General features: G+C 41.0%; 1 protein-coding gene across 13 annotated transcripts in view; it reads right to left on the reverse strand.

Moving 5' to 3' along the window:
• Window positions 1-20,896, reverse strand: part of pcnt (pericentrin) — a 215,747-nt gene that overhangs the window by 142,350 nt on the left and 52,501 nt on the right. For 9 of the 13 annotated variants that reach the window (XM_078228833.1, XM_078228837.1, XM_078228836.1 and 6 more), the window contains 7 exons: window positions 20,476-20,640; window positions 16,354-18,546; window positions 11,988-12,080; window positions 8,785-8,961; window positions 7,168-7,423; window positions 3,728-3,807; window positions 83-257 (listed from right to left, as the gene is read on the reverse strand). In XM_078228833.1, coding sequence (XP_078084959.1) covers window positions 83-257; window positions 3,728-3,807; window positions 7,168-7,423; window positions 8,785-8,961; window positions 11,988-12,080; window positions 16,354-18,546; window positions 20,476-20,640 — 3,139 coding nt within the window. The remainder of the gene's footprint in view (window positions 1-82; window positions 258-3,727; window positions 3,808-7,167; window positions 7,424-8,784; window positions 8,962-11,987; window positions 12,081-16,353; window positions 18,547-20,475; window positions 20,641-20,896) is intronic. The other 4 variants (XM_078228839.1, XM_078228840.1, XM_078228838.1 and 1 more) reach the window with 3 other exon arrangements.

Raw genomic sequence — 20,896 nt, forward strand, 5'->3', positions numbered from 1 at the left:
AAGGTTCACACTGATGTTTATGCCCCATTCGTGCTTCCTCCCATCCTTCTTCATCTAACTTATCAGCATGATTTGCTCTTACTTTTCTCAAATGCTTGGCGATCCTCTATTTCATTATGGATTGCTCCAAGCTCATTCTGTAGCTTCTCCACCTTCCTGCCCCATTCATCCAGCTCGGCTTGATGCTGTGCAGACATGGCCTGTTCCTGCTTCTCAAAGCGCTGACTGCACTCTTCCTCCCACTCCTTTTGCATGTTCTGTTAGAGCAAAACAAGTTGATGTTCACCATTATGCCACACTAATAACTTGCATTTTGTATAGTGCATTTAACTTTAAGGATCTTGGTACATTTTTGCTATAAGAGCAATATCAATAAAAACATTTCTGACGCCAAGTCATAGGAGGAGATATCAGTTCAGATGTGCAAAAGTTTGGTCAAGGTTTTAGAGAGCGTTTTAAAGTAGAAAAGACAGAAATAGAGAAGGGAAAAGATTTAGGGTGGGAATTCCGGAATTTGGGACTTGGGTAGCTGAAAGCAAAGCTACCAATGGTGGAGCGATTAAAATCAAGGATGCACAAGAAGCCAGGAGTGCAGAGATCCCAAAGGTTGCAGGGCTGGAGGGAAGTAAGAAATAGGGAGAGGCAAGGGGTCTGAAAACAAGGATTGGCATTTTAAAATTGTGTTGTCAGATAAGGAGCCAGTGCAGCTCAAGAAAGCACAGGGATGATAGCTTTAGTCAAGCCTCATTCATCTAAGATACAGGCTGCAGAGATTTTTATGCCAGTCTATGTAGGATGGAAGATGGGAGGCTTGGCAGAACAGTACTAGAATAATTGAGTCTGGAGGCAGCAAAGGCATGGATGAAGGTGACAGCAGCAGGTAAGCTCTGTTGAATAATGTTATGGAGATAAGAGCAACTTCAGTCCCTATACGGATACAGAAATCCCATTGTTCAGTTTAAAAGTTTTCAGTAGCATTAACAAGCAATAGAGAACACTGACAAATCCTGAAATTAATAACAGACACGTGGACAATGCAGTAGGCACATTGCCGCGTTTAACAAAACTCTTCAGTTTAATCACATAGGGGTTAAGTAACTAGATTTAGAAACAAAGGCACATTTTGAACAAATGAATCTACTTTTAAATCAAAACCAAATGCAATAATCTCAAAAGCAGGCAAATTACGTTGTGAGGAGATCCATTAATGCTACAACCCAAATATTAGGCAAATGTTATTTGTAAGTCTTTTTTACAATACTGCACTTTAAAATTCCTGTCTAACATTACACAAGGACAATTAGTGTGCAACATCATGCATAATAAAAATTAAAATTTTTGAACTGATTTCACTTATTTAGGTTTTATTTTACCCCTCTAAGTCTTTGATTTGTCAAACTGCTTGTCAGATATCCAATTATCTCATTCCCAGAATATTGCTGCGAGTTCCTCAGCATAGTGTCCTAAACCCAAACATCTTCAGCATCTTCATCTTAAAGGCTGAAGCCTGGATGCTAACTGATGATTGGACAATGTTCAGCACCATTTGCAACACCTCAGATACTGAAGCAGTCAGTGCCCACATTCAGTAAGATTTGGACAACATTCAGGCTTGGGCTGATAACATTCATAGGTAATGACCATCTCCAACAAGAGAAAATCCAACCATCTGCCCTTGACATTTCATGGCATTACCATCACCAAATTCCCCAGTATCAACATCCTGGGGGTTACCATTGTCCAGAAACCAAAGGTTGGGAAATCTGCAACAAGTAATTCACCTCCTGTTTCCCCAAAGTTTGTCCACCACCTATGAAGCACAAGTCATAGAACCATAAACCCCTACAGTGCAGGAGGAGGCCATTTGGCCCGTCGAGTCTGCACCGACAACAATCCCACCGAAGCCCTATCCCATCACCCTACATATTTACCCTGCTAATCCCTTTAAACTACGCATGCCATTAAATGTCAAGGGCAGATGGTTGGATTTTCTCTTGTTGGAGATGGTCATTACCCATGAATGTTATCAGCCCAAGCCTGAATGTTGTCCAAATCTTACTGAATGTGGGCACTGACTGCTTCAGTATCTGAGGTGTTGCAAATGGTACTGAACGTTGTCCAATCATCAGTTAGCATCCCAGCTTCAGCCTTTAAGATGAAGATGCTGAAGATATTTGGGTTTAGGACACTACCCTGAGGAACTCGCGAGACTCTATGGGACAATTTAGCACGGCCAACCAACATAACCCACACATCTTTGGAGCATGGGAGGAAACCGGAGCAGACACAGGGAGAATGTGCAAACTCCGCATAGACAGTGACCCAAGCCAGGAATCGAACGCAGATCCCTGGAGCTGTGAGGGAGCAGTGCTAATCACTGTGCCACCGTGCCGCCCTCATTTTGGATTCCAAACCAAAAGAAACATCATCACAGCAGCTACTTATCAAAGTTTCAATATTCTAAATTCTAGGAAATAAAGACCTAGGTCACTCAATTCTCCCCTTATAGATCAATCCTTTCATCCCAGGAATCAATCCAGTGAACCTTCATTGAACTCTGCTTCCAAAGTAAGTATATCCTGCCTTAGGTAATGAGACCAAAACCATATACAGTTTTCCAGTTGTGGTCTCACCAAGCCCCTATATATGATATGATTCTTCACTGCAACATTCTAATCCCTTTACAGTAAAGGCTGACATACCATTTGCCTACCTAATTATTTCTTGTACCTGCATGTTAACTTTCAGTGATTTGTGTACATGGTAACTCAGGTCCCTCTGAATAACATTTCCCAGTATCACATTATTTAAGAAATCTTGCTTTGCTATTTTTCTTACCGAAGTGGATAATTTCATGCTTCCCCACATTGTATTCCACCTGTCTTGATTTTGCCCACTCACTCAACCTATCCACATCCTCTGAATCCTCGTCTCAGGTTACTTCTCCATCTAACTTAGTATCGTCGGCAAATGCAGATACATTACACGTCTTCTTCTAATCCTATCCAACCACCTCTAAAGTGCAAACATAGAATGAGGTATGTACAAGATCAAGGTGGTCTCGTCAGAGTATGATGGAATATTTTGCACTTACCTGATGAGGGTTGTTCCAACAACACTCAGGAAGCTCAACACCCTCCAGGTCTAAGCAACTCACTTAATTAGCACGCCCTTAACCAGCTTCAACATTCACTCTCTCCACCAACTCAGTGGCAGCATGTGGACCATATCAAAGATGCACTGCAGCAACTAAGCAACCTTCTTTAACAGGACCTTTCAAACCGCAACCTCTACCACTAAGAAGGGCAAAGCAGCATGCAAACAACACAGCCTGCAAATTCCCCTTCAAGCCACACCAACATGATTTGAAACTATGTCACATTTCCATTTCTATGCTTTTATTTGATACATTTGCAAATATAATTTATAGCATAGAAACAGGCCATTTGGACCAGTCAATTCATACCACCATTGAATCTCTGCTCAAACTCCTATCTTCCTTATTTAACGACCAGCTTAACCTACTGCAACGACCAGAATGATTGGAGGCAAACTGAATGGAACTTCATGCTTTTTCAAACATCAGTTCTAAATTGAAATGATCGAATTTTGATCAAACCTCAGGTGATGGTCTAATGACTTTTGTTTGTGTATCATTGAGACAGATGTTACTTAGTTGCCAAAGAATAAACCTTTCCAAAAATTTAAATAAACGGGATTTTCATACTTGCAGTTTCTTTGTTTCCTCTGCTACCGCTGTGGCCTTCAAAAGAGCAGCATCTTCTTGCAATGCCTTCCTTAGATCCTCTAGAAACAAAAGCATGGTCATGGAATGTCAGTTCACCTGTTGCGGCTTCCCATTCCCACTCTCCCTTCAATTCTACAACATGACTTAATGCAACAGTCGTGGCTTAGGGGTGGCACTTTTACCTGTGGGTCTGAAGGTCATCAGTTCAAGTCTCACTCCAGAGACTTAAACCAGGCTGACACTTTAGTGCAGTGCTAAAGAATGGCACTGACAAAGGTGCCACCTTTTTGGAGCCTCTTAGGTGAACACAAAGGATCTGAAGACTATTTGGTAAGAAGCAGTGGAGTTATTGACTATGACATAGCCAATGTATAATCCACAACTAACATCATTAAACAGATTACTCATACATTATCACACTGCTGTTTGCGGGATCCTGCTGTGCACGGAATTAGTTGTTAATTGTTTCATAATTACAACACTGAATTCACTTGAAAAGTACTTTGAAGCGCTATGGGATGTCTTGAGGCCCTGAAATATGCTACACAGATGCAAGTCTTTCCTTTTACTTCCCATCCATGTTTTGCCAACATGAAAGCCGACCTCCTTCAAAATGAGGGAATTTGATCTCTACAGGAAACTGTAGATAAGAGTTTAGAATCCAATTTCTGACAGAATCATTTCAACAAATTTGGACGGTATGGCATCCATCACATTTAAGTAGCAAGGATTTTATGAAAACGACTGAGTACCAGCAATCACAAATGAACTATTGCATTCTGCACAGAAAGTCTTTGGTAGAGGTTGAGGCAGACATGTTAACCAACAGAAGAGGTATTTAGTTTGCTTGATACACATGAAATATTGCATGGATTAATTTGGGAAGGCTAACAATCTGGGGAACATTCTCAGGGCTCAGTTTAGATGCTCAGCTTAAAGTTCCAGCATGTGGCTTAATTGTCTTGTATGTTGATGCTGGTTTCCACTTCCACTCAGACACACGTAGAAGTCACACAGGAATAAAAGATTCTGCCCACATCAACATGTTTGCTCCATGTGAGTAAACAGTCCCCAATCACATTTACCTGCCTTGTTCCTCTGTCCCTTTTCTTAATCCACCTATTTTATCGCAACTTGAATGTGGCATAATTGTTGCATCTAACATTAATTAAGCCAACAGCAACACAAGTCTCCATGTGAAGATCTTCCTCCTCCCCGCTGTTCCAAATTTCTTATCTTTAATCTTATATTCATGACAGCTCAATTCTTGGTCCCTCAAATCACTGGGAACAGTTTGCTTCTATCCACCCAGTTACATCACATCACCCCATTACTGTATTTGCAATATTCTAACACCAGGCCCCAACTTTACCAGACTTTTTTTCCTACATTTCCTAATTACAAAGAGCATCCTAGTGGATACCAGTCAAAACCAAAAATTTCAGTTCACTGAAAAGCACATATTCTATAGTACTTACCTACTGCTCATCACCTAATAACCACTAAATCCCGAATCTCACCATATTCCCACTTTAGAAATCTTTATTCTATCAGCTCACTCTATGGTGTGCTCTCCACCATTACCAAACAGCATAAGGAGCATTGCTGTAAACCTTGCATGCTTATCCTGCAAATAATATCCTAGCCTGGTATTTCTCTGGAGGATTGTTACCCAACAGCAGAACTATAATTTCTTGAGAAACACAACCACCCACACAGACCTGATAAATTAACAGATGTTCTCCGAGTGTGCTAACCAGTATCTGGGGATTTTGTCAACAAGCAGTCAATAAGAAGGTGTAAAGAAAGTTCAGCTGAGGGAATTCAAACGATGTAAAACATGGTTCCTGGATTTATACACAGCATTTTATTAAAGAACATGTATAACATTACCCATCTGGAATAGGAATTTGATACATGGGCACAGTACGTGGCTTCTTTGGAACTGACCAAGATAGGCCGAAGTCCTATAATAAGGAAGTTATTTCAAAATTATAAATGGGATAGGTAAAACCTGTTTCAACTTTAGGGAGGGCTCAAAGTCTAGGAGAGTTGATTTTAAAATGGGTATATTTGGCAGAACTATTTTCCAGAGTGTTACATACATATAATACATTGTAAAGAAGGCCAATTTAACAAACAGTGCTATTAGATTCAACAGACATTTGATGAGCTTTGGGAAAAGGGAATAAGAGATTGGGGAAAAATTTTGACATGAGCCAAAAATAAACATATTTGTTTGGTAAAACTTCTCCTGGTGTGAAGCTATGTTTTTCATGATTCAAGTGTTCATTGACCAGCATCCAACAATGATAATCCATCACCTAAAGGAAACAAACTGCATCTTTCCTTTAAAACCTTAACAAAACCATTTGAACAACTTGTATTTACATAGCACCTTGTCTTAAAGTGCATTGGAGGAGGGTAATCAAACAAAAATTGCTAAAGAACCAAGAAAGGAGATACTAGGATGGGTGACTGAAAGATTGGTTGAACAGGTAGGTTTTGAAAGTCCTGGAGGAGCAGAGAAGACATTGAGGGAAGGAACCGCAGAGTTTAGGGCCTAGATAGTTGAGGCAAGGCCAACAATGGTGAAGCCAAGGAAATCAGGGGTACACAAGTGGAATTTTGGTGTTGGGGGAGGGGGTGATGTCAAAACCATGGAGGATCTGAACATGTCACTTAAAATCAAGATGCTGGTGGACCAGGAAACACTGCCGGTCAGGGGGCACAGAGGTGATCGATGAATTGAACTTAGCATGAGCTAATATATAAATAGCAGAAATTTGAATAAGTTTATGGAGGATGGAAGATGTGCTATAGGTCAAACAGGTGAGCAATGGAATTGTCGAGCCCAGTGGCAATAAAAGCATGGATGAGTGTTTCAGCCGCAGATGAGTTTGTGGCAAGGACAGAAATGGATCATTTTATAAAGAAGTGGACATTAGCAAACGTTGTGATGGAGGCAGAGGTCACAAGTTCAGTTCAGGGTCAAATACAAGGCCAAGGCTGCAACAGTCTGGTTCAATTAGAGGCAGTGACTAGGGACCAGAGTTTATGGCAGGGGCCAGAGACAATGATTTTAGTCTTCTCAATGTTTAATTTTGGACATTTTGGCTTGATGTCAGATAAGTAATCTGATGAGTAATTATATTTTCTCATTTGACAGGAATTTAATTTGACGCATGAGGTAACAAATCTAGCAAGTATTTACTCCCAAGACCAGGGACATGACAACTTTTCCAAGGAACAAGCTCACTGTTTTTCATTTTGGCGAGTTAAGAAAATATACGTAAAATTAATAAATACTGATAGTACTTTTTAAACAAATGTAGCATTTTCATGAAATATCTAAATGATACATAATTTGCAAATCTGGAACACAATCTGAGCCCATCTCACACTACAAGATACTCTACCCATTTCCTGTTGGTGTTTCTCCAGAGTTTGCTCCATCTGCTGTTGACTTTGTTCCCTAATGCACTCCAATTCTATGTGCTGTCGGTTCTGCAACACTGCCACCTCCTGGCGTCGTTTATCATTCAGCACTTCCTGCAGCTCAGCCAGAGACGACTCCTTCTCACGCTGTAGGTTAGACTGCATAAGTTCAAGTTGAGCCCTGTGCATGTTGTTCAGGCTCAGGCGCAGGGATTCCAACTCCAGATGGTGGTCCTTCTATAGTCAAACCATAAATCGAGTGTCAGATTATGAGTTTAAGGTTCTGAAAAATATTCTACTTGAAACTGCAATAACTAAGTGAAGTAGATTGTCTCCGATGTAAATAACAGAAGAGCTGAACTCAAAAATGGTGAGGCAAGAACGACTGTCTTTGACATCAAGGCAGCATTTGACCAAGTGCGACATCAAGGAGCCCGAGCAAAATTCAAGTCAACAGCAATGAGGGGAATACTCTCCACTGGTTGCAATCATACCTAGCACAAAGGAAGATAGTGATGGTTGGTGGAGGCTAATTATCTCAGGCTTGGATCATCCTCATTTCACTATTCTAGGCCTATATATTTTCAGCTTTCTTTGAATTTATTCTTTAATGGGATGTGGATGTCACCAGCTAAGCCAGCATTCATTGCCCATCACTAATGTCCCTTGAGAAGGTGGTGGAAAACCACTTGAACCACTGCAGGCCATGCAGGCTGTTAGGCAGGGGGTTCCAGGATTTATACCCAGCAACAATGAAAGAATGTCAATATTGTCCCAGTTCAGAATGGTGTGTGGGTTAGGCGAGAACTTGCAAGTGGCAGTATCCCTGTGTATCTGTTGTGGTATGTGGAAGAGGTTGTGGGGTTAGAAGGTACTGGCAAAGAAGCCTTGGTGAGCTGCTGCAGTGCATCTTGTCGAAGGTACACACTGCTGCCGGTAATGTTGGAAGTGGTGGATGGGGTGCCAACCTATCCTGGATGAGTTTCTTGAGTGTTGTTGGAGCTGCACCCATCCAGGCAAGCGGAGAGTATTCCATCACATTCCTGATTTGTGCTTTGTCGATGGCTTTGGGGAGTCAGGATTCCTAGCTTCTGACCTGCTCGTGTAGCCACAGTATTTGTGTTGTTGGTCCAGTTCAGTTTCTGGTCAATGGTAACCCCCAGGATTTTGATAATGGGGGATTCATTGATGGTAACTGAATGTCATGGGGCGATGGTGAGATTCTCTTGCTGGAGATGGTCATTGTTTGGCATTTGTGTGAAACAAATGTTACCTACCACCAAGCTCGAACTTTGTGCAATCATCAGCATACCTCCCAACTTCTGACCTGATGATGATGGAGGGAAGGTCAATGATGAAGCAGCAGCTGAAGATGGTTGGGCCTAGGATATTACACTGAGGGACTCCTGCAATGGTGTCCAGGGACTGAGATGATTGATTGCCAATAACTAACACCGTCTTCCTTTGTGCTTGGTATGACGTCAACCAGTGAAAAGTTTTCGCTCCTACCTTCTCAGGGAATGAGCACACAAGCTGGAAACTAGATAAAAAATATGCATAATATCAGTAGTCAGCTGACATCCAGAGTGATAACTAACCTGCATTTGAAGCCGAATTTGATATATCTCTGCTTCATGTGCTGATTCCATCTGTGTCTGGATATCATTAAACAGATCCTGCTGTTCCTGTGTCAATTCTACTCGCTGTTGCTCTACTTCCTCTTTATGTTTCGTAATCAGTGTACACATCTCTCTATCATGCTCCCTCTCATGAACCTGTCAGTGAGGTTGACAAATTTCCATAAATAACAAAAACTCTTCCAATGTGATATTCTGCTGCAAAAAAAAAGTAAGAGTTTTAACAACACCAGGTTAAAGTCCAACAGGTTTATTTGGTAGCAAATACCATTAGCTTTCGGAGCGCTGCTTCTTCGTCAGATGGAGTGGAAATGTGCTCTCAAACAGGGCACAGAGACACAAAATCAAGTTACAGAATACTGATTAGAATGCGAATCCCTACAGCCAACCAGACCTTAAAGTACAGACAATGTGGGTGGAGGGAGCATTAAGCACAGGTTAAAGAGATGTGTATTGTCTCCAGACAGGACAGCCCGCAAGTCCAGGAGGCAAGCTGTGGGGGTTACTGATAATGTGACATAAATCCAACATCCCGGTTTAGGCCGTCCTCATGTGTGCGGAACTTGGCAATCAGTTTCTGCTCAGCGACTCTGCGCTGTCGTGTGTCGTGAAGGCCGCCTTGGAGAACGCTTACCTGAAGATCAGAGGCTGAATGCCTGTGACAGCTGAAGTGCTCCCCAACGGGGAGAGAACAGTTTTACCTGGTGATTGTCGAGCGGTGTTCATTCATCCGTTGTCATAGCGTCTGCATGGTTTCCCCAATGTACCATGCCTCGGGACATCATGTCCCGAGGCATGGTACATTGAGGAAAACCATGCAGACGCTACGACAACGGATGAATGAACACCGCTCGACAATCACCAGGCAAGACTGTTCTCTCCCTGTTGGGGAGCACTTCAGCGGTCACGGGCATTCAGCCTCTGATCTTCAGGTAAGCGTTCTCCAAGGCGGCCTTCACGACACACGACAGCGCAGAGTCGCTGAGCAGAAACTGATTGCCAAGTTCCGCACACATGAGGACGGCCTAAACCGGGATGTTGGATTTATGTCACATTATCAGTAACCCCCACAGCTTGCCTCCTGGACTTGCGGGCTGTCCTGTCTGGAGACAATACACATCTCTTTAACCTGTGCTTAATGCTCCCTCCACCCACATTGTCTGTACTTTAAGGTCTGGTTGGCTGTAGGGATTCGCATTCTAATCAGTATTCTGTAACTTGATTTTGTGTCTCTGTGCCCTGTTTGAGAGCACATTTCCACTCCATCTGACGAAGAAGCAGCGCTCCGAAAGCTAATGGTATTTGCTACCAAATAAACCTGTTGGACTTTAACCTGGTGTTGTTAAAACTCTTACTGTGTTCACCCCAGTCCAACGCCGGCATCTCCACAGCAAAAAAAAAAATTGCAGACGCAGTGGAGCTTTCCCAGTGTCCAGGTCAACATTTATTAACCCCCACCAGAACAGATTAAATTGGGTCATTCATCTCATTACTGTTAGTTGAACATCGATCTGTACCAATTGCCTACCATATCTGCCCACAAAACAAAAGTGATCATACTTCAAAAGTAATGAATTATTTGTCAAAGTCTTGGAATATACGGAGGACAAAAATGTTCTGCATCCAATTGCTAGATCTTTGGTAGTGGCTTTTAAGGGGCATCTTGACAAATACATGAATAGGATGGAAATAGAGGGATATGGTCCCCGGAAGGGTAGGGGGTTTTAGTTAAGTTGGGCTGCATGATCGGTGTAGGCTTGGAGGGCCTGTTCCTGTGCTGTAATTTTCTTTGTTTGTTCTTTGTTAGATCTCAGCTCTATATAGAATGAATATTGTTGTGCATCTTTCTTTGAATACAAAATAATCAATTTCAACTATCTTCAGTGGCGCTTGAGAGCTGTTGCCCTTAAGCCACATTTCAAAGCCAATTGAGCAATTGAACTATTATCCTTAATGGCCATAGCCTTCAAATCCTCTATGCTGCGAAAGGATAAATGCATATTTTTTTATTTGCCCTCATTGTTGAGCTATGGTTCCAAGCAGCAACATAACAGAGTAAGATCTCCCTTAATTGAGAAAGTACCCAGTGGTATTCACAAAGTAATGAAGTATATTCACCATAAAGGTCTCCTTCTGAATTACATGATGACATTGCATCAGAACAGCTAGAGTTATTTACTGCTGTACTGGCTGGAGGAGGCAACATGTGCATTTTATATAGGTTTCAAATATTCATGTTTATCTTTCGGATTGGAGAGTCAGATTTTTCAATTTACTTGGAGCGTAAAGTGGAACGTAAAGTCCTCTGGTTATTTTTAGTTTCCATTTTTCCATAGCAGTGATTTAACAATTGGAGTTCCTTCTCATGGCCTGCTGAGGCCATATGCAGTAAGTCCTCCCCAAGAACACCTCGTATGAGTATGGGTTAGAACTTTTTTTTTACTATCCCACAGTGGATCTCTATCTTGCATCAATAGACTGATGTTCATACAAAATGATCAAGGAGACTCATTCCCAACTAAGTTCTTCCAAACTTTCAACTTAATTTTTAAAGACTTAAATAAAAGTAAGATGCTGCAGATGCTGGAATCTGAAGCAAAAACAGAGAATGTTGTAAAACTCAGCAGATCTGGAAGCATCTGTAGGAAGAGAAAACAGAGTTAATGCTTCAAGTCCGTATGACTTTTTCAGAGCTGAAGGGTGAAATGTGTTGGAATTTTATACTGTATAAGGGGCTGGAACAGTGTAGATTAATGATTAGTGGGAGTTCGGAGAGATTGCAACAAATATGTAGCAAAATTTAAGAAAAAGTGATAGATGGCAGGGGAGGGGAAGGTTTGCATTGGGACAGAAGATGTTTGTGATATATTAAAAAAATGTTAAGATAGAAGAGAAGTCTTAAAGACTTAGCTTCAGCATCTGACACTATGATCAACATTCAAAAATGTTAACATTCAAAGTGAGATGGTGCGAGTTATAAGAAAGCTCCGCTTAAACATAGATTCTCAGCTTCCTTTTTTGACCATAAAATAATTTAGAGTCCACATCAAGTACACATACATCAAGATTATAAAATAAGAAAAGTTAAATTGGATATGCTTTCGATGCCTGAGGCTATGATGTATTAATATCACTAATCGTGAGCTGACTGCAAGAGTACTTGCCCGTTTAATTAATCCAATTTGTTTTCTCCTTTCATCATCCTGTTTCTGTTGCAAGTCAAACGCCTTCTTCATTTCTATATTCAACTCATCTAACTGAAAAGAACGCAAGGTCACAGTACAACAATTCGGCATGTGTCTAAAGAAAATCATTCTGAATTAGTCAACCAACATTTTATAATTATTTCCACACCTCACTTAATTCCAAAATATTTCTGCTTCCAATATCTTGAAAAGATAAATGTCTGTGTTACAACCTTTAGGATTCAATATTAGTACCACCTGTAATAAGGTACAGGGGAAGAAAGTCATTTTTGACACTTCCATTAAATGACAGGAAACTGAGGAAATGCATAAAAGACCCGTTTTCATGAGAAAACGACAGGACTTTTCTCTGGATTCTTAGTCTCTAGAACGAAACAAAGACACTGTCCATGAAACAGAACAATTTGCAGGAAAACATTAAAAAGTCTTCAAGATCCTGGCCTTTCAAATTCTATTGACCAAAGATCACCTTAGGAAGTTTGTTTCAGATCAGGACGCAGGTTTATGCATGGCATAGCAATTAAGTTTCTAAACTAATGACCCAGACATCCACGTACATGAGATTATCTCCCACCACAGTATCTGAGGAATTTGAATCCAGTCCCATAAGAATAGGAGTTGCAGGTGGCCATTTGGGCCTGGAACTCTCCTCTGCCATTCAACAAGATTGTGGCTGATCTACTACAACTCTACCTTTCCACTGTTCCTTTGTACCCAAAAAATTATCAACCTCTGTCTTGAACATACTCGATGCATCCACAACTCTCCGGTATAGAGAATTCAAAAGACTTACAACCCTCAAGTGAAGAAATTTCTCATCTTGGTCCTAAATCATCGACTCCTTTAATCTGAGGCTTATGATCCAATGTTCTGGATTCCTCGCTCAGCAGCCAAGTTATCAAGACCCTTCAGAATTTTACATTTCAATTACATCACCTCTGATTCTTCTAAACTCCAGGCAATATATGCTTGGTCTATTCTATCTCTCTTCACAGGACAATCTTGTCATCTAAGGAACTAGTCCAGTGAACCTTCACTGTACACTCCCTCTTGGAAAAATACGTCCTTCCTTGAGTAATGAAACCAAAGTTCCACACAGTAATGCACTGTGGTCTCAATAGTGCCCTACGTAAGTATATCAAGATTTCTTTACTCACATACAGAATCCATTTATAATAAAAGTTAACATACAATTTGCTTTTCGAATTGCTTGCTGTCCCTGCATGTTAAGACTCCAATTTCTGTAGTGACCCACTTGACTCTGCACACATACATTCCCCCCACTCAAAAACAAGTTTTTATATATTTTTTTCCCTACCACAATTGATGAGTGCACAATTCACATTGTATTCCATCTGCAACTTCTTGCCTACCCAATTGGTTTGCATCCTTTTTGCAGCCTCTATGTACTCCTCACCCCTTACTTTCCCACCTACTTTTTGTATCAGCAGCAAAATTAGATACATTACACATAGTTTCTTAATTTAAGTCATTGATAAAGATTGTAAAAAGCTTAGGGCCAAGTACTGAGGCCCAACCACTAATTACAGCATGCCAACCTGAAAATATCCCATTTATTCCTATTCTGTTTTGTCTATTAACCAATTCTCCATGTTAATATATTATCCCCAATCTCAATCCTAATTTTGTCTAATCTCGTGTGGCGCCTTATTAAATACTTCTGGAAAATTCAAATACACTACACCCACTTCCTCTACCATATCCATCTTACAAGTTACATTCTGATTTGCCAATTCAATGTTAATTAAATAAATCTGAATAAAAAGCTAGTATAATTAATGAAGACCATGAAACTACTGTATTGTTGTAAACACCCATCTAGTTCATTAATAATATCCTTTAGGAGAGGAAATCTGCCACTTTTATCTACATGTGACTCCAGCAATGTGGTTGACAACGGCCTCTGAAATATCCGAGCAAGCCAATTGTATCAAACTGATATGTAAAAGTCTAATAATAAAACCAGACTGATTTCCTGGCGTCCTCCTAGTCCTATAAACATAGAAACGTGGGGAATAGAAACAGGGGTAGGCCATTCAGCCCCTCGTGCCTGTTCAGCCATTCATTTTGATCATGGTTGATCAACAAGTTCAATATCCTAATTTAGCCTCCCCCCGCCCCTAGGGGAGAAGCACTTGACACAACAAAAATCACCACCAACCCAGATAATCCCACAAAGTTCTCCTTACTCAAATCAGGGGATGTGTGTCAAAACTGGACCTCTGCCAAAACGGAGAAGGTTGGCTCACAGGTGAATCAAGCTGTACTCTGACAGTCATACCCAAAATCTTACCATCCAGGCCCTGCCATCACCCTTCCAAAATATGGACTAGCCTACCAGAGTTGGTGTGATAGTATAGTTGGGAGGGCGAGTTTTTGGGAGCTCTCAAAATTGATTTTGGCGCCATGAAGTCTCACGGCATTAGATCAAACGTGGACAAGGGAGCCTCCTTCTGATAACCATCTACCATCTTTCTTCAAATGATGAATCAGTATTCCTCCATATTAATTATTTGCAAGCTCTGAGGGTAGCAAGGGGCAGGATGCATGTTTGGCAGGGAACGCCAATGTCCATTATCAAGATTTACTCAATAGATCTACTGGCCAATTCCTGAAGGGACACAGCTGGGACTGGCTGCTGGCAAGAACCAAAATGAGGAAAAGACCTGGCAAATGGTTACTAGGCCATTTCAGAAGGCAGTTAAAAGTCAATCAATTCAATATGGGTCTAGAGCCACAAAGGTCAGACCAGCTTAGGTTGGCAGATTTACCTTCCAGAAAAGTGAAACAGATGGATTTTTACACCAATCTGCTAATTTCATGATCAGCATTACTGATGCTAGCTTTTCAATTCCAGATTAATTAATTAAATTTAAATTTCCAGCTGCCATGACGAGATTTGAACTTATGCCTTCAGATCATTCATCTGGCCTGTGGATGACTGGTTCAGCAACATTACAACACAACAATGCTTGCTTTGATCAGTGCTTTGGTGATATCAGTGTTGCTTTGTACAACAAAGGACTTGGATCAAAATGAGATCCTAAATGGGTGATACATCAGTAGACATAGTGGCACATTTCCTGTGGTTGGAGCCAGTACTTAAAAAAACTGGCTTAAACCATAGGAAGGCTGCACAGTGGCAGAGTGGTTAGCATTGCTGTCTCATAGCGCCAGGGACCTGGGTTCGATTCCCAGTTTGGGTCACTGTCTGTGTGGAGTTTGCACATTCTCCCAGTGTCTGCATAGGTTTCCTCCGGTTTCCTCCCATAGTCCAAAGATGTGCGGGTTAGGTGGATTGGCCATGCTAAATTGCCCCTTAGTGTCAGAGAACTAGCGAGAGTAAATACATGGGGATATGGCCGAGGTGGGATTGTGGTCGGTGCAGATTTGATGGGCCGAATGGCTTCCTTCTGCACTGTAGGATTCTATGATTCTAGATCCAGCACACGCACTTGATGCTAGTCAGTATTGTAGGTACCCATACAAAGCCACTCTTAAATGGTTTCCAGTGGTGTGCTGGTGAAGGGGCGGCACGGTAGCACAGTGGTTATCACTGCTGCTTCACAGCTCCAGGGTCCCGGGTTCGATTCCTGGCTCGGGTCACTGTCTGTGTGGAGTTTGCACATTCTCCTCGTGTCTGCGTGGGTTTCCTCTGGGTGCTCCGGTTTCCTCCCACAGTCCAAAGATGTGCGGGTTAGGTTGATTGGCCAGGTTAAAAAAAAAATTGCCCCTTAGAGTCCTGAGATGTGTAGGTTAGAGGGATTATCAGGTAAATATGTGGGGGTGGGGCCTGGGTGGGATTGTGGTCGGTGCAGACTCGAAGGGCCGAATGGCCTCCTTCTGCACTGTAGGGTTTCTATGAAGTGTGTGAATGCTAATCCAAAAATTGACCTCAGGCTCCAAATTCAGGCAAAAGCCCAGTATGTTCAAGGGAAATAAATAATGGTGATTGATGCAGCACTTCCTGTCACGTCACAAATTTAACAAAGTGCAAGCAAAATTAGGGTCACACTGAAGAAACTTGGAGCAACGAAAGGGAAAAAAAATAGGATTAATATAGTCCCAACAACCAACATTTTCCTGTTGAATGGGAGCATTATATATATATATATATTTTATGGGAGAATTAAGTGCATTGTATATTTTGCACATTGAGCATAATTTATATTATACCATCCTACTGCTTATGTTATGCACTATCCTTTCTCATTAGATGTAAAGATCAAACTCATGAGAAATAATCAAAATTCTTTTAAGGTCATCAAATACTTGTCATATGTTAGAGCAAAATCACAAATACCTCCTTCTGATGTTGCATTTTCAAATTTACCACATCAGAACGGCACAACTCTTCCACTTTGCGCTGTTCTTCTTCATAATGGCTGGTCACTTCTATCTGAGCTTGTTGCACAGCACAGCGACGCTTCTCTTCTTGTTGCTGAAGGATAGCTTGAACCTTCTCATTGTGACTTTGATCTAGTTGCTGTTGAGCCTCTCTTAGGTTGCTGACCTCCAGCTTCAGAGCAGAATGTTCCTGAAGGCGTTGAGCCTTTTGCTCTTCCATAACTGTCTCTAGCTTCTGCAGTTCAGACACCTTTCTTTTCAACTCACTGCCCAAGACTAAAATCTCAGATTGCTTTGTACAGTCCAGATCTTGCAGTCTGTTCTTCAAATCTGTATGGTCTTTCCTCAAGCAATTATTTTCAGCTTTGATTTTATCAAGTACTTCTTCAATCCCAGAAAGATCCTGAGCATTTGACAATAGTTTACTTTCAAGCTTGATTTTCTCTTCAGTTAGTTGATTCACACATTCTTCACTTTCTCTCAACACTGACTTAAGTTCTTCAAGCTCTTTGCGCAGAGATGAATCCTGCATGGTTTTCTGCCCAAGGACTTCAGACATTGTTTGACTTTTAGCTTTCTGGGCCTCAAGTTGATCCTGCAGCTGATCCCGTTGGCTCTGCAATGCAGCGAGCTGACGACCAAACAAGGCTTGAACTTCACTGGTGACGGAATCTGCGGCCAGCTTTTGTTCTTGAACACCTTTGACTAACTGTTCCTGTTCTCGCAGTTGAGTCAGCAACAACTGCTTCTCCTCCTTCAGATCTTGCACCATCCCCTTTAACATATCTATGTCAATTTCTTTGTCTTTTCTCACTTCTTCCTTTGCAATAACCAGAGTGGAAATCATGCTAATTTGTTCGGATTGAGTTTCCAGGGAATTTCCTTTGCTCTCAAGAATCAGTCCCTTGATTTTCTCTTCACAATGTAACCGCTCAGTACTTTCTTTTTCCAATTGTAAATGCAGGCTTGATAGCTCCTCTGTGATGGCTTTCCACTTCTGGACAGCTTCCTGTGTTTGGCTGGCTGAATTCTTCGCTTCCACGTGCAACTTCTCCAACTCTAACTCTCTTTGCTGTAGCTGCTTTGTTAGCTCTGCACACCGCTCACTCAAAATGACCTTTTCTTGATCCATTGCTTCCAAGTTCTCATTGATATCATTTTGATGCACTTCACTGCGCAAGTTTCTTTTCAGACATTCCAATTCCTTTCGAAGTACTTCGGTTTTTAGATTGTGCTGTATTTCAAGGTTTTCCTTAAGTTTGGACAACTCTGCTTCATGACTGAACAGCATTTTGGTTTTAAGTTGTTCAAGCTCTACTTCCTGAGATTCAGCAAGTCGACCGAGCACTTCATCCTTCTCCCTCTCCATCATCTCCAATTTGATGCTGTAGTTTGTGATTTCATGCTCGTGCCGGAGTCTCATTTCCTTACTGACTTCCTTCTCTTGGGCCAAAAATGCATTGAGCTCCTGAATTTCATGATTTAAATGTTCTTTTTCAGATTTGTACAGCTTCATCTGTTCTTCCAGATCTTGAGTCAAATGTCTATATTTTTCCTGTTCCTGTTGAGACACCATCATCTTTTCTACTTTTTGGTGAAGTTTCTCTTGCTCAAGTCTGGACTCTTGCAGCTTCTTATTGAGATCCATGATCACTGCATTTAAAACTTGCACTTGTTCACAAGAATGGTTTTGACCCTGATTTTGCAAACAGTCAACTGCAACATTTAAATTAATTTCCTTTGTTTGTTCATCCAGCTGCTGCATTATTTGGGCAGGCCCCTGACTGTGAATTGCCCCTAGATCAACCCCCAGCTGTTCCACATACAATGGAGTATCCTTTTGACCAAATCGTTCCTGCATGTTCTCTGCACCATCCTTTTGTTCTTCAATTTCTTCTAGAGCCTGCTGCTCCCTTTGTTCTATGGTACATTCAATGTTGCCATTTAATTCAGCAATTTCTTGGTTCCTGAGTGAGAGTGAGGGCTGTAGCTGTGCCATGGTAGTGCTTTTATGGTCTAATTGTTCTTTTAATTCTTTAATGGTTTCATCCTTTTCTTCTATCCACTGATTTAATTGTAGCATGGTATTTTCCGTAATCTTCTGTTGTTCAACTATCCGAGTAAGACAGCTGTCTTTGTCTTTCGCATTCTTCAAAAGAAAATAAAAACTCTTGGAGAACTATGTAGATTGAAAATTGAAAACATAATATGTCTAATTTGTGTCTATTTTATAAACATATCCTGTGAACACTGCTCTGCAAAATCCAACTCTGCTGTTCAAAAAAGGGAGCAAGAAAATGGGAAGCTACAGGTGATTTAGCTTGGTATCAGGGAAAATGCCAGAATCTCATATTGGGAAGTCTCAACAATTCACTTTAAAAATCATAGTCTCAGACAGACGCAACATGGTTTTATGAAATAGAAATCATTTTTGACAAATGAGGATATAATCAGTAGGGTAGGGTAGATAAACAGGAACCAATAAATGTAATATACTTAGATTTCCAAAAGTCATTCAATGAAGTGCCAAGGAAAAAGGGTTCATAGAGTCGGATGTAATATATTGGCATGGAAAGAGCATTGGTTAACAGACATGAAGCAGAGAACTAGGAATAAACAGGGCATTTTCACGTGAGTAAATTTGCAAACTTAAATTATATTAATGATTTAGATGCAGAAACAGAGGGTAACCTATTGAAGTTTGCTAATGATACAAAGCTCAATGGGAACGTAAGCTGTGAGGTGGACAGAAAGAGATATAGCCAGGTTAACTGAGTGGACAACAAAGATGGCAGATGAAGTGGAATGTGAGGACCTTTGAGAGTAAGAAAAGAAAAGCAGAATATTTTTAAAAGACATGAAACGTCTAAATGTTGACGTTCAGAGTATCTCATACAAGGTACACAGATTTAGCATACTAGGAAGGCAAATGGCAAGTATACCTTTATTGCAAGAGGATTTGAGAACAAAAACAAGGAAGTCTTGCTACCATTGTACAGAGCTTTGGTGAGAACACAGCTAGAATACAGTTCAGTTGTGGTTCCCATAATTTAAGGAAGGATATATTTGCATTGGCAGCACAGCCATGACTCACATGATTGGGGTTAGAGGGTTCAAATGATGCAAAGCTGAATAATTGGGCCTATACACACTGGAATTTAAAAGAACGAGAGGTGATCTCAAAAAAACATACTGTGCAAGCCCTTTCAGAACATTGTAAGAAGTCTCACAACAGCAGGTTAAAGTCCAACAGGTTTATTTGGTAGCACAAGCTTTCGGAGTCTCACTCCTTCTTCGGGTGAGTGAGGAGTTGTGTTCACAAACATGGCATACGTTGACACATACTGAAAGGGCTTCACAGGGTAGATGCTGAGAGGTTGTACTGCCTGGCTGGGGAACACCAGAACACAGGGCCACAGTCTCAGGAGACTGATAATTCAGCACTGAAAATAATAGGGAAAAATCTTTTCACTCAAGAGATTTGCAAATCTTTGGAATTCTCTACTCCAGACAATTGCAGATGCTCTATTGTTGAATATATGATGGACAGATTTCCCAGGGAATCAGGAAATATCGGGAGTGGACTGCAAAGTAGATTCAAGGCCGATAATCGTCATGGTCGTACTGAACCAGATTAACCTGTCCTCATAAGGCAGTCCCTTCATACCAGGAAACAACCTGAGCTCCTTCCAATGTTCGCATATCCCCTCCTAAAGTAGGACCAAAACTCCACACATCAACCTAAGTGTGGTCTCATCAATGTTTGCAAATAGTCTTTGAACCTTCATATTCTTTTTTATAACATGAAACATTTTATAACATGAAAACCACGCTGCACATTGTACTCCTAGTGTCTGACCAAAGTTCTATCCAAGTTTGCTTCTAGAACACCCTGCTTCTAGCAGTGGACCTCAATTCTTCATTTGCTTTTATTAAAATCAGGATATCTTGTTGCATTTCCTGGAGAGGTTCCCAATATCTAAACTATGTAAATAAGGCATGCTTGGAGATAGAAAAATGTAGAAACACAGATTATTCAGAGAATTAATCACTGCAACAAGTTCAGCCATTTGCTCACTTGTTCGGAATATTCCAGCTGGACTTCTAGATCACGCGCTCGTTGTTCAAGTGTCTCCATGTGTTCACTCTGGTCTTTCAGGTTCTGCTGGAACAGAGAGATTTGTTGCTGGGCCTGAAGGAGTTCCATAAATCCAGGGCTTTTGTTTTTCAGGATCTCACTTGCCTGTAAGTTAATATTACATTTGAAAATTAATCATGAGAACATTTCTTCAGCAGAAATTACTAAAGGCAGATTTATCAGTTAATTAATTTCCATAATTGTATAACAGCCAGGTGGTAATGTTAATCGAGTTTAACAATGGGCTCACAAAAGCCTCATCCAATTAAATATTTTCTGCTCCTGCAAATAGAGAAGGGGGACCAATCCAAAAATCTGAAACATATTAGATTTCTGGTACGCTAATGCCACTAGTTTCTGT

The sequence above is a fragment of the Mustelus asterias genome, chromosome 14, assembly GCF_964213995.1.
Source record: "Mustelus asterias chromosome 14, sMusAst1.hap1.1, whole genome shotgun sequence".
Taxonomy (NCBI): domain Eukaryota; kingdom Metazoa; phylum Chordata; class Chondrichthyes; order Carcharhiniformes; family Triakidae; genus Mustelus; species Mustelus asterias.